At 46.6% G+C, this 12,500-nt stretch overlaps 2 protein-coding genes across 3 annotated transcripts in view; one reads left to right on the top strand and one right to left on the bottom strand.

Annotated features, from left to right (window-relative positions):
- Positions 1 to 2,450: 2,450 nt before the first annotated feature.
- LOC310790972 (BTB/POZ domain-containing protein 1-like) lies at positions 2,451 to 10,178 on the bottom strand. Of its 2 annotated transcripts, none has more exons than XM_083652690.1 (8): positions 9,591 to 10,178; positions 8,434 to 8,590; positions 7,543 to 7,648; positions 6,750 to 6,947; positions 6,318 to 6,510; positions 6,092 to 6,179; positions 5,455 to 5,601; positions 2,451 to 2,775 (listed from the first exon to the last, which is right to left on the bottom strand). In XM_083652690.1, the coding sequence occupies exons 1-8, from the start codon at positions 10,025 to 10,027 to the stop codon at positions 2,617 to 2,619; spliced, it is 1,485 nt and encodes a 494-aa protein (XP_083508816.1). In that variant the 5' UTR covers positions 10,028 to 10,178; the 3' UTR covers positions 2,451 to 2,616. The 2 variants fall into 2 exon arrangements, with proteins under 2 accessions (XP_083508816.1, XP_083508817.1); XM_083652691.1 differs by having other exon boundaries at positions 6,318 to 6,447.
- Positions 10,179 to 10,531: 353 nt separating this feature from the next.
- The window catches only part of LOC310791168 (transmembrane 6 superfamily member 1-like), a gene marked incomplete at its 3' end in the record, with an annotated part of 9,930 nt that continues 7,961 nt past the window's right edge, over positions 10,532 to 12,500 (top strand). Inside the window, exons 1-3 of the mRNA XM_083652861.1 lie at positions 10,532 to 10,630; positions 11,495 to 11,598; positions 11,782 to 11,879. Coding sequence (XP_083508987.1) covers positions 10,542 to 10,630; positions 11,495 to 11,598; positions 11,782 to 11,879 — 291 coding nt within the window. The 5' untranslated portion in view covers positions 10,532 to 10,541. The remainder of the gene's footprint in view (positions 10,631 to 11,494; positions 11,599 to 11,781; positions 11,880 to 12,500) is intronic.

The raw sequence follows: 12,500 nt of genomic DNA, 5'->3' as shown, positions 1-12,500 counted from the left end.
TTGCCCACAGCGATCCTGTGTCCTGTCTCAGCTAGTAGCAAACGTCAACACTTCAGTCTCACCCAGTCATATATTTATAAGCTGTCAAACTGCAGGGCCTGCGTGCTTTCTCCTGCAGTCGCTTTTCAAGTACAGTAGGTGGCTAGAACTGAGGGGGGGGGAGAGGGGGTGTTCCACTGCTCCTTACCCACTCACACATGCATGTACATGCACACACACACACACACACACACACACACAAACAAACAAACACAAACCACGCACACTGGAAAACTGAGTCTGTCCCAAATCACTGTCATGGATTTATACATCCTCAGTCAGACATCATAGGGGAGACATCACTCCCTAGCACATAGATAGTATAGCCACACTGCAAGGAGCTGTCACACAGATTACTTTTCTATAATCCCTTAAGAGCCTGAAAGCAATTATTTACAGGACACAGGTGAGCGTGAGACTGCACATATGTTGTCTACCTGCTTCAGAGAATTTCATTCTGGTGAGCGGGTGGTGGTAAACACACCTTCCTAAAATGGATTTTCTTTGTTGTTTCTGTTGTGTCTGAGTGGGCAGCGAGGAGAAGCTCTCAGGTCTTGGTGGTGAGTCACCTGGCAGCCTCTGTGGATCAACTTCTCCTCAAAGCCCGCTCACATCAGCCGTCTAAAGTGGCCTACTCTTCAAATGTGCAGATGATTAGGCCATTGAAGAGCACTTCATCTCTCTGCTGTTGATGTAGCCTGACAATGAGAACTATGCACAACTGACAAGAATGAATCTGCATGACTTTGTGCATGAAAGCACCAGGATGTAGGACTACACACCTATGGATAAAAAGACCATGTTGATTATTATAGCCTAGCCCTAGTTGTAGTCTGGATGATTTGAGGGACACAATTATTTTTATTCCACTTTTGGCATCTTGAAAACATCCTGATTATTTTGAACTACTGCAGCACTCTGTGTGTTATTATGTGTTGTGTTTGTGTGTTAGCATTCTAAATGAAAAGAAACATTTAAATATTGCCAATTTATCACAGTCTAAAATGGTTTAAGATTGTATACAAGTAATGCAGCCATATCAAGAATGACTTAAAATGTATTGCTTCTCTGACATCAGTGTTGGTACCACCAGTTGCCATAAAGCACGTAGACTGATAAAAGATTTTTATTGCCAGTGGTTGTGAAATTGGCTAGTCTATCATTATGAATAACAGTCTCATGAAATAGATCATGATCCTCAATTTATGGATGAAAGCTGATCACCTAACTGTAAAAACAAAACAAAACAACTGGGTTTTTGGAGTATCTGGCATCCTCTAGTGACAGAAAGAGGAAGTGTATGAGCTGTGCATTATCAATGATTCACCCAAAGGCAGCCAGGAGTGTATATCCAAGGATCTAATCTTGCATTGGTCTTAACACATTTTATTGCTAAATGGCTAAAAAATAAATAGCAATTTTCATTCATTTGACCATAAAAGTCTTGGAACGTTCCTTTATTTAATGAACTGCTAAGCAAACATGGCATCATAAATTACAGCCATGTACCACTGGCAAACATCGGTACACACTGATCATTACAATGCAAATAATAAATGAATAAATGATAAAGGTAGTGCACGATGAAAGATGTAATTGTACATTTTCAATAATCGCATCAGCAAAGATAGGACAAAAACGACAGGATGAACTGGCATCAACCAACAATGAGCGGCTGTCTAGTTTCTCACACGCAGACTAAACACTCCTGCATTGGCTGCCTACGATGACACAACACACAAGCCCAGGATTTGGATAATTCACAACCAACGATGAGTTTATGCCCGAAAAGCCTTTTCAAACCAGAAGAGCTGTAATTTCCCTAAACCTCCTTGCAACCAAATGTACCAGTCCCACTCCAATCTCATCCAAAAACATGTCTGTACTGCAGCTCATCCAAAAACATGTCTGTACTGCAGGGGTCCCCAACCTTTTTAGGCTCGTGACCCTACTTTGACGTCACAAAAATCTAGAGAACAGAGACAAGTCAAATTCTGCTACACCATCGATATCATCAGTGACATTGTCAGTGATGTCAGAAGCATACTAAAAGAAGCATACTAAAAGAAAGAAAGAAAGAAGCATACTATGGTATGCTTCTTTTTTTCCTGCAGAATTTACTTTAATCTCAGAATCCTGATTTGTCACCCAAGAGAACAAAGCTGAAATCTTAAGAGATTATCACTTTAAACTTTAAAACTAATTTATTTATTTTTTATCGCAAGTGACCCTAATCATCTTCGGTAGTATTAAAATGTGTGGTGTAAAAAATAATAAATAAAAATCAGGCCACCCTATTTGAATTACAGGCGACCCCACTTAGGGTCGTGACCCTAAGGTTGGGAACCACTGCTGTACACCAATGTATAGACAGACATACATGTACGCGTGCACACACACACACACACACACAGAGAAACATTATTTATTCTTATTTTCTAAATGAACACGAGGCACAATCTCTCCAGCAGTCCAGTCTTCCAGGCAGTGTGAGGTCTCCCTGGTTCAGTGTACCGGCTCCACAACATCTTTACAGTCTAGGTGTAGTAGATGATCTCTAGGTGTAGTAGATGATCTCTAGGTGTAGTAGATGATCTCTGGTATCTGCCCATCCTCCACTGATGTACCATTGTTATTTCCAGGGGAGCTGAAGAAGAAAAACGTCGTCTTGGTCCCCGTCGCAGATTCCTGGCTCACTTTCTTCAAGCCTTTGGTGCCATAATGGGAGTCTGGGCCCTGAAGGGAGGAGAGGAGACATGAAGGGAGGAGAGGAGACATGAAGGGAGGAGAGGAGACATGAAGAGAGGAGAGGAGACATGAAGGGAGGAGAGGAGACATGAAGGGAGGAGAGGAGACATGAAGGGAGGAGAGGAGACATGAAGGGAGGAGAGGAGAGGAGACATGAAGGGAGGAGAGGAGACATGAAGGGAGGAGAGGAGACATGAAGGGAGGAGAGGAGAGGAGACATGAAGGGAGGAGAGGAGACATGAAGGGAGGAGAGGAGAGGAGACATGAAGGGAGGAGAGGAGACATGAAGGGAGGAGAAGAGACATGAAGGGAGGAGAGGAGAGGAGACATGAAGGAGACATGAAGGGAGGAGAGGAGACATGAAGGGAGGAGAGGAGAGGAGACATGAAGGAGACATGAAGGGAGGAGAGGAGACATGAAGGGAGGAGAGGAGACATGAAGGGAGGAGAGGAGACATGAAGGGAGGAGAGGAGACATGAAGGGAGGAGAGGAGACATGAAGGGAGGAGAGGAGAGGAGACATGAAGGGAGGAGAGGAGACATGAAGGGAGGAGAGGAGACATGAAGGGAGGAGAGGAGACATGAAGGGAGGAGAGGAGACATGAAGGGAGGAGAAGAGACATGAAGGGAGGAGAGGAGACATGACGGGAGGAGAGGAGACATGAAGAGAGGAGAGGAGACATGAAGGGAGGAGAGGAGACATGAAGGGAGGAGAGGAGACATGAAGGGAGGAGAGGAGACATGAAGGGAGGAGAGGAGACATGAAGGGAGGAGAGGAGACATGAAGGGAGGAGAGGAGACATGAAGGGAGGAGAGGAGACATGAAGGGAGGAGAGGAGACATGAAGGGAGGAGAGGAGACATGAAGGGAGGAGAGGAGACATGAAGGGAGGAGAGGAGACATGAAGGGAGGAGAGGAGACATGAAGGGAGGAGACATGAAGGGAGGAGAGGAGACATGAAGGGAGGAGAGGAGACATGAAGGGAGGAGAGGAGACATGAAGGGAGGAGAGGAGACATGAAGGGAGGAGACGAGACATGAAGGGAGGAGACGAGACATGAAGGGAGGAGACGAGACATGAAGGGAGGAGAGGAGAGGAGACATGAAGGGAGGAGACGAGACATGAAGGGAGGAGAGGAGAGGAGACATGAAGGGAGGAGACGAGACATGAAGGGAGGAGAGGAGAGGAGACATGAAGGGAGGAGACGAGACATGAAGGGAGGAGACGAGACATGAAGGGAGGAGAGGAGACATGAAGGGAGGAGAGGAGACATGAAGGGAGGAGAGGAGACATGAAGGGAGGAGAGGAGACATGAAGGGAGGAGAGGAGACATGAAGAGAGGAGAGGAGACATGAAGGGAGGAGACGAGACATGAAGGGAGGAGAGGAGAGGAGACATGAAGGGAGGAGAGGAGACATGAAGGGAGGAGAGGAGACATGAAGGGAGGAGAGGAGACATGAAGAGAGGAGAGGAGACATGAAGGGAGGAGACGAGACATGAAGGGAGGAGAGGAGAGGAGACATGAAGGGAGGAGAGGAGACATGAAGGGAGGAGAGGAGACATGAAGGGAGGAGAGGAGACATGAAGAGAGGAGAGGAGACATGAAGGGAGGAGACGAGACATGAAGGGAGGAGAGGAGAGGAGACATGAAGGGAGGAGAGGAGACATGAAGGGAGGAGAGGAGACATGAAGGGAGGAGAGGAGACATGAAGGGAGGAGAGGAGACATGAAGGGAGGAGAGGAGACATGAAGGGAGGAGAAGAGACATGAAGGGAGGAGAGGAGACATGAAGGGAGGAGAGGAGACATGAAGGGAGGAGAGGAGACATGAAGGGAGGAGAGGAGAGGAGACATGAAGGGAGGAGAGGAGAGGAGACATGAAGGGAGGAGAGGAGACATGAAGGGAGGAGAAGAGACATGAAGGGAGGAGAGGAGACATGAAGGGAGGAGAAGAGACATGAAGGGAGGAGAGGAGACATGAAGGGAGGAGAGGAGACATGAAGGGAGGAGAGGAGACATGAAGGGAGGAGAAGAGACATGAAGGGAGGAGAGGAGACATGAAGGGAGGAGAGGAGAAGAGACATGAAGGGAGGAGAAGAGACATGAAGGGAGGAGAAGAGACATGAAGGGAGGAGAGGAGACATGAAGGGAGGAGACGAGACATGAAGGGAGGAGAAGAGACATGAAGGGAGGAGAGGAGACATGAAGGGAGGAGAGGAGACATGAAGGGAGGAGAGGAGAGGAGACATGAAGGGAGGAGAAGAGACATGAAGGGAGGAGAGGAGACATGAAGGGAGGAGAGGAGACATGAAGGGAGGAGAGGAGACATGAAGGGAGGAGAAGAGACATGAAGGGAGGAGAGGAGACATGAAGGGAGGAGAGGAGAGGAGACATGAAGGGAGGAGAAGAGACATGAAGGGAGGAGAGGAGACATGAAGGGAGGAGAGGAGACATGAAGGGAGGAGACGAGACATGAAGGGAGGAGAGGAGACATGAAGGGAGGAGAGGAGAGGAGACATGAAGGGAGGAGAGGAGAGGAGACATGAAGGGAGGACAGGAGACGAGACATGCACTTGGTGAATCCTAACCAGGGGTAAAAACAGGTCATGGTCATGCATGCATTAGAGAATGTGATACAGTAGAATGTATATACTGATAGTAAGACGAACCTTTAAGGTGGCACAGGCAGTGTAGCTGACATTGGGCAGGATTTCCACAGGCTCTTTAAACATGACTCTGAATGTGTTTGCTGTGCCGTCGCAACTGAACCCGGTGTCGTTCTGCCCAAGTGTAAGGCTTTTGTCACTCTCAATGATCTACAAAAAAAATCAACAATTTTGTTAATTGAGTGAACAATGCGGTGTAAAAAGTGTTTTGAAAAAGGAAAAATCCACCCTAAAACATCTTTAAAGCAGCCACTGGCATGGTTCTGTGCTTTTCTGGGCTCCGTTTTTTTTATTTGGTGTGTGCTGTTCTTATTCCTGTGGGTAACTGGCCAAATGTGATGTCAGATCAAGATATTTCTGCTACAACTAAAACACCAATGGAAAAAGTCTGATTGGTGATCAGTGATCATTTCTCTTGATCTTACTAGGCTATCACTACTGCTCTCTCCAACTATATACTGTATGTATGAGTCCATGCCCTTTCTCTAGGGATTGCCAAAAGGCATTCTGGGAAATGTAGGAAATCGCTAATTGAAGTCGAGGCATCACAGATTAAGTAGTATAGTAATACAGTAGTATAAGAGTATCCACGGGTGGATTTATCCTCTAACAGCAATACACCTTCAACACCAATACTTACCTGTATGTTGACCTGATAGTCAGTGGGTCCATGTATTGAACCATACAAGCCAAACCCCACTATTGATATTCGTTTATTAACATTGAATCTGTAGAAAGAGAGAGAGAGAGAAAGAGAGAGAGAGAGAATGAGAAAAGTGTAACTTCTAATTGTCCGTTAACGATCTTTCAATTTGCGCTTATATACCACGGTAGGAGAGCTAACCGCCGCAGCACACTGTCCCCACCTGATTCGGTCACTGGTACCACTGTACCCCCATCGACTCTCCACCTGGTGGAACCTATTAATACTGCACTCCTTCCCCCGGAGGCAGCAGCGGGGTCTGTCGATGTAGTCGACGCGTGGTTTGGGGTTTACTGTAAAGTGTAAAAACAGATTTACCACCTCCCGATCGAACAATATTCCAGACTGGGCAGGCCCTGTTGCACAAGAGAGAATATCAAGCTGGTTTCTGTGCTTTGAGTTCTGTGCACACATCATCAGGCATATGAGACTGAGAGACACACACACACACACACACACACACACACACACACACACACACATATAGGTGAATTATGTTATGAATTGCATTATGCATTCTGTGTTATTACAGACAAAAAAATGAACAGTATCAAATTTGACATGGAAAAAAGATGATAGTTTTTTATACGCTCACCTGCGGCGAACTCCTCCACAGTCATGAGTGGGAAGCGGATGAGTGTGAGCGCTTTGCCCAGAACCTTCTGTTTGTTCTCGGAGGTCAGGGGAAGCTGTTGTCTGTAACACTCAGCGTCCGCCCAGCGCACCACCGCCCCAAACAGACGGTTCTCCCTGATGCCCAGGGTGTCTCTTTCTAACACTGCACATAAGGTGTCTACACACACACGCACACACACGCACACACACGCACACACGCACACACACGCACACACGCACGCACACGCACACACGCGCACGCACGCACGCACACACACACACACACACACACACACACACACACAATCAGTTCAGACTCAAACACTGCAGCAGGACAAGAAAAGTCTTGACTACAGAGAGCCAAAGTGGAACGTCACTTCCTGCTTCAGCACTGTACCAGAGATTTTCATCCACCATTTATTTTCCCATAGACATTTCGTAAAATGCTTATGAAAAATAGTTTTACTTGTTCAAACCAAATGGTTCAGATATATTTAGAAACAGGAGAGACCACATAACATTTCACTCCGACCAAAACCTAACAAAATTGCAGATTTAAAGAAAATATTTTTTCGATGTTGTTTTGGTCTGAGTGAAATGTTCTATGGTCTCTCCCGATTCTAAATACATCTGAACCGTTTGGTTTGACCAAGTAAAACTATTTTTAGAAGCATTTTACGAAATGTCTATGGGAAAATAAATTGCGGAAGAAAATCTCTGGTACAGTGCTGAAGCAGGAAGTAGGCGGTCACTTTGCGGCTCAATTTACACACCTAGGTCAATGTCGGTGAAGCCCTCTGCGTTTATAGCATCAGCAGTGCTTTTGTCTATGGTGTCCAAGCAGAGGCTGGCGAGCTGAGGCTCATCGAAGAGCCGGGCCTGCAAGGAAAGACCACCAGAAGACACATGAGCAGCACGTTACAGTGATGTCACGTCATCCACGCATGAAGACACATGAGCAGCACGTTACAGTGATGTCACGTCATCCACGCTGTGCTGTACATCACACCACGCATGCTCCAAACGAGAAGGTCTCCTCTTTTACAAACTGTGAAGAAAAGTCATTCTGTGTGATTCGATTTAAAGAGGTTTTGGGCTCGTCAATCAACAATGGAAAAAAGTGTTCTTAGTGAAAGCATGCAAGTGAACAAATCTAGCTCGACTCTATCCATTCCGTAGCAGGATACCAGTAGCACCTGATTTGGGGATGTCTATATAAGGAGGGCTTTGCATGAGGTTCAGAAGACCTCTGGGCAAAAACAGAAAGAAAATGCTGTGAAATGAACAATAAGGGGGCAAGAAATGTCAAATGTTCAGATGTGAATGTGACTACTGTCCCCGCTGGGTGATTCATCCTGTCATGACCAGGGATCCTGTGCAGTGCATTCTGGGCAAGATTGTGTTTTTTTCTGATCGGGAAACAACTGAGCTATGAGCTATGCAGCCTGAAGCAGTAGAGACAAATGACAAACTAATATCAGAAAAAAAAAACTGCTGATGAGAGTTGAGTGAGAGTGGAAGGTAAGTGTCTGTCTTACATCGGATTTTGGTCCCTTATGTCTTTCGGTGGCAAATCACAGCTAGGTTTAACCAAGCTCTCTTCAGAGCCAGGAAAGTGTGAACAGTATTTGAGCGTGTAGGTGTTAGGTGTGGATGAGGATCACCTGAGTGAGGAGCATGAAAGCGTTGTCAGCTCTGAGGTGCTTTGTGAGGAACTCGACGCAGTGACTCTCCAAAGCGGGGACGGCGTACTTCTTAGCCGTGTACAGAGTGGTCATCACAGTCTCTGGACCGATGTGGACCTCGTCAGAGTACAGGAACCTGCAGGCAGGAGAGGATGTGCAGACCTGCTCTTAGACCAAACAGCCTATAAAGCAACACACCTGTTTGTTTGGAGAACAGTCTTGACACATTTACAGTATGCAATGTTGATAGAGACATTACAAAACATAAATTAATGTTTTTTGAAATATCTATATATAATTAATTGATTTTTGATTGGTTAATGATTTTGTCTCTCATACCCCAATCTGAGAATGTCTTTATTGTTAGAAATGATTTTGTCCAGAATTCCATGACTGTCTGTATTGTGGGTAGAGATCAAACACAGAGCAAAACAGTCACTCTTCCTCTTCTACATTCTGTAATTATTTTAACTTCTTGAACATTAAATAATTATGATGAAATTTAACAATTCATGGCGCTCAGGAGGTAGAGCGGGTCATTCACTAATTACTTTGGATGGTTCGATCCCCGCCTCCTCCAGTCTGCATGTCGGGCAAGATACTGAACCCCAAATTGCTCCGGCCTGATGGTGTGCCAGCAGTACCCTGGTCCCTGCGTGGTAGCTTGCCCCCATCAGTGTGTGAATGGGTCTACTGATTGTAAAGCGCTTTGGATAAAAGCGCGATATAAATTTGCCATCGATTTGCGGGGGACCCCCTGGAACCCCCTCATGTTGAGGACCACTGTCTCAAATCCCAGGGTGCCCTGCACCAGCCAAATGGCTTCCTGCAATAACCAAATATTTTTCCAATAGACCCTTCTCACGGGGGGCATTTTGTGTCAAAAAGGCAGGGTAAACACAGGTGCAAGCAAAACACCAATGAGGGTTTCCAAATTCCAATCATGGAAGTTTGAACCCCTCATTAGTGTTTTTCTTGCACCTGTGTTTACCCTGCCTTTTTGACACAAAATGGCCCCCGTGAGAAGGGTCTATATAAAAGTCTCTGATGATATAACTGTGGCTGCAGGTTCAGATCCTCCAGTGGGCTGAATGTGGGTCATCATGGTGGTGATGATAATCATGTGGTCCTGGTACCTGAGCAGGGAAAGGAAGGCTGCGGGCTCCACGTCAGGCAGCTCTATCTCGGCCGAGGTAGTGGCCATGCCCCCGTTGAACATGGCATCGAACACGGCGCTGCCCGCGGCCAGGACGAACTTATGGGCCGGTATCCTCTGAGCCTGGCGAGCCTTCCCCACGATGAACCTGACGTCGCTGAGGAGCTCGTTGTTGAAGAGGAAGGCGAAGCGCTCCTTCAGGGAGCTCTTCGTGGCCTGCCAGTTGTACACGGGCTCCCGGTGGAGGCCCGCGGCGGGAGGGGAGATGGACGGAGGAGCAGGAGCGGGGGCTGGCGCTGCGGCTGCGGTCCTGCCCGCTCCAGACGGCTGCTGCTGCTGCTGCTGCTGCTGGGCAGCGTTGGACGCCGCTTGTTGTCCTTCAAGATTTGACGCCAATCCGCCGCCCCCGGTCGCCATGCTGCACTTCCAGTTATACTCTGCGACCAGCGTTGAAACGTAAACACCGACTGTGTGCGATCTATTTACGGGCTTTTGCGTGGTTTCACCGGAGCGGCCATCGTTCTGGTTGTAGATGTTTACTTGCTAGCTTCTGTGCTGCTGTGCTCGCTCGCTCGGCTCTCCAGAAATGACGCACGCACACTTCCGCAGTTTACCCCTTCCTGTGCTTCGCACAGTCGACCGCTAGTGGGCGGTCTCTTCATTCACTTTGCGTGTGTGTGTGTGTGTGTGTGTGTGTGTGTGTGTGTGTGTGTGTGTGTGTGTGTGTGTGTGTGTGTGTGTGTGTGTGTGTGTGTGTGTGTGTGTGTGTGTGTGCGTGTGCGTGTGCGCGTGCGCGTGTGCGTGTGCGTGTGTGTTTGTGTGCGTGTGTGTGTGCGTGCGTGCGTGCGCGCGCGTGCGTGCGTGCGTGTGTGTGTGTGTGTGTGAGAGAGAGAGAGAGAGAGAGAGAGAGAATTATTCAAACGGATCTGCAATGAGGTCAGCTGGCACCGGGGTGTTTGTTCTGTCCGTGATGTCCATACCCACCTCCTACTTTCTAAACTCTCTGGTTTACTACAACAGGTAAAGTATGAATAGCCTACATTTATATTTGGGTGTTATCTTTGCCAATGGGGGGGGGGGGGGGGGGTCTGTTATAAACTCAATTTGGAGGTAGGCTATAAACTTTAGTTACTAGGGAACTAGCGTAATGAGGAACTATTAGCTATAACTCCTAATCAAATGTCATAAAGTGGATAATCATTTTTAGCCTAATTGAGGGAACTAGCACTGTCAAAAGGCAAGTGCTCATACTGGGTGGTTACTGCAGTGCATGAGTAGGTTACCCTAAAGTAAAGTGCTGCATGGTACTAAACAATTACTTAATTATTACTTTGTTATCTGGTTATAATATATAATAATATTGTTATAGCTTATAGGCAGCCTAAGCAGCTAACAGTTACAAGTAACGATTCAATAGCCTACTCATGGAGTCACCACTCAGTAGCCTACGATGCAGCACTTTACTCACTGACTTTAGCCTACTGATATTAAATGTGAGTTCCTCATTTGTTCCTCATTTGTCCCCTCATTCGTTTCTCAATTATAATGATTAGCTACTCTATGACATTTGATTAAGACTCAAGAACTGACCGTTAACTAACAGTTAGTTAGTTCCTCGTTAGTTCCCTCACTTGTTTCTTAATTAACTAATTATTATCTAGGCTAGGCCTACTCTGTGATATTTGATTAGGAGTTACCGGTACTCAATAACTGACCATAATAGTTCCTCATTAGTTCTCTAGTAACTACTCTAAATGTTTGTACCTTATTGCAAATTGTTACCCAGATAAAAAATTGTCTGCGAGATTCTTTAATAACGTGAATGTCTTGTGTTTAGTATTAAAGCAGTCAGACTCTTTAATAACGTGAATGTCTTGTGTTTAGTATTGAAGCAGTCTTCTTCGCTGGCTGCACAACAGTTATTATCCTGGCAATTTCGGTCCGTTTCATGTTCAGCCAGAAGGCCCCAGAAGATCCAGTCTTCTATGGTATGAGCCATGGAATTATTATATTATATTACAATTGTCCAAAGATTCATGATCTTGCTACTTTCTGCTTGTGTGAGTACTGTATGTGTTTTTTAGAACATTTTGCGATATTGTAATATTCAAAAAGACAAAACATAACTGTTTGTCTGTTAATTAAAAACAGCACAATGTCTCCCTCTACAGTGTACGCAGCGTATGCCTCCCTGAGTGTGCTGAACCTGATGGTTGGGCTGGAGCAGGACAGCATCATCGATGGCTTTGTGACGTTCTACCTCAAAGAGGTGAGTGTTGTGTTCCCTGTTTGAGGATGACCATTGTTGCCTCCACACATCCTAACTGACTGATGGCATGACCCCTCTCATGTTCCAGACAGATCCTCACATCAACACATTGTTGCCTCCACACATCCTAACTGACTGATGGCATGACCCCCCCTCATGTTCCAGGCAGATCCTCACATCAACACATTGTTGCCTCCACACATCCTAACTGACTGATGGCATGACCCCTCTCATGTTCCAGACAGATCCTCACATCAACACATTGTTGCCTCCACACATCCTAACTGACTGATGGCATGACCCCTCTCATGTTCCAGACAGATCCTCACATCAACACATTGTTGCCTCCACACATCCTAACTGACTGATGGCATGACCCCCCCTCATGTTCCAGACAGATCCTCACATCAACACATTGTTTCCTCCACACATCCTAACTGACTGATGGCATGACCCCCCCTCATGTTCCAGGCAGATCCTCACATCAACACATTGTTGCCTCCACACATCCTAACTGACTGATGCCATGACCCCTCTCATGTTCCAGACAGATCCTCACATCAACACATTGTTGCCTCCACACATCCTAACTGACTGATGGCATGACCCCTCTCATGTTCC

Source organism: Poromitra crassiceps, assembly GCF_964638095.1.
Source record: "Poromitra crassiceps genome assembly, chromosome: 16".
Taxonomy (NCBI): Eukaryota; Metazoa; Chordata; class Actinopteri; order Beryciformes; family Melamphaidae; genus Poromitra; species Poromitra crassiceps.
The sequence above is the reverse complement of the archived record's forward strand: the minus strand, read 5'-3'. Positions and strand labels throughout refer to the sequence as shown.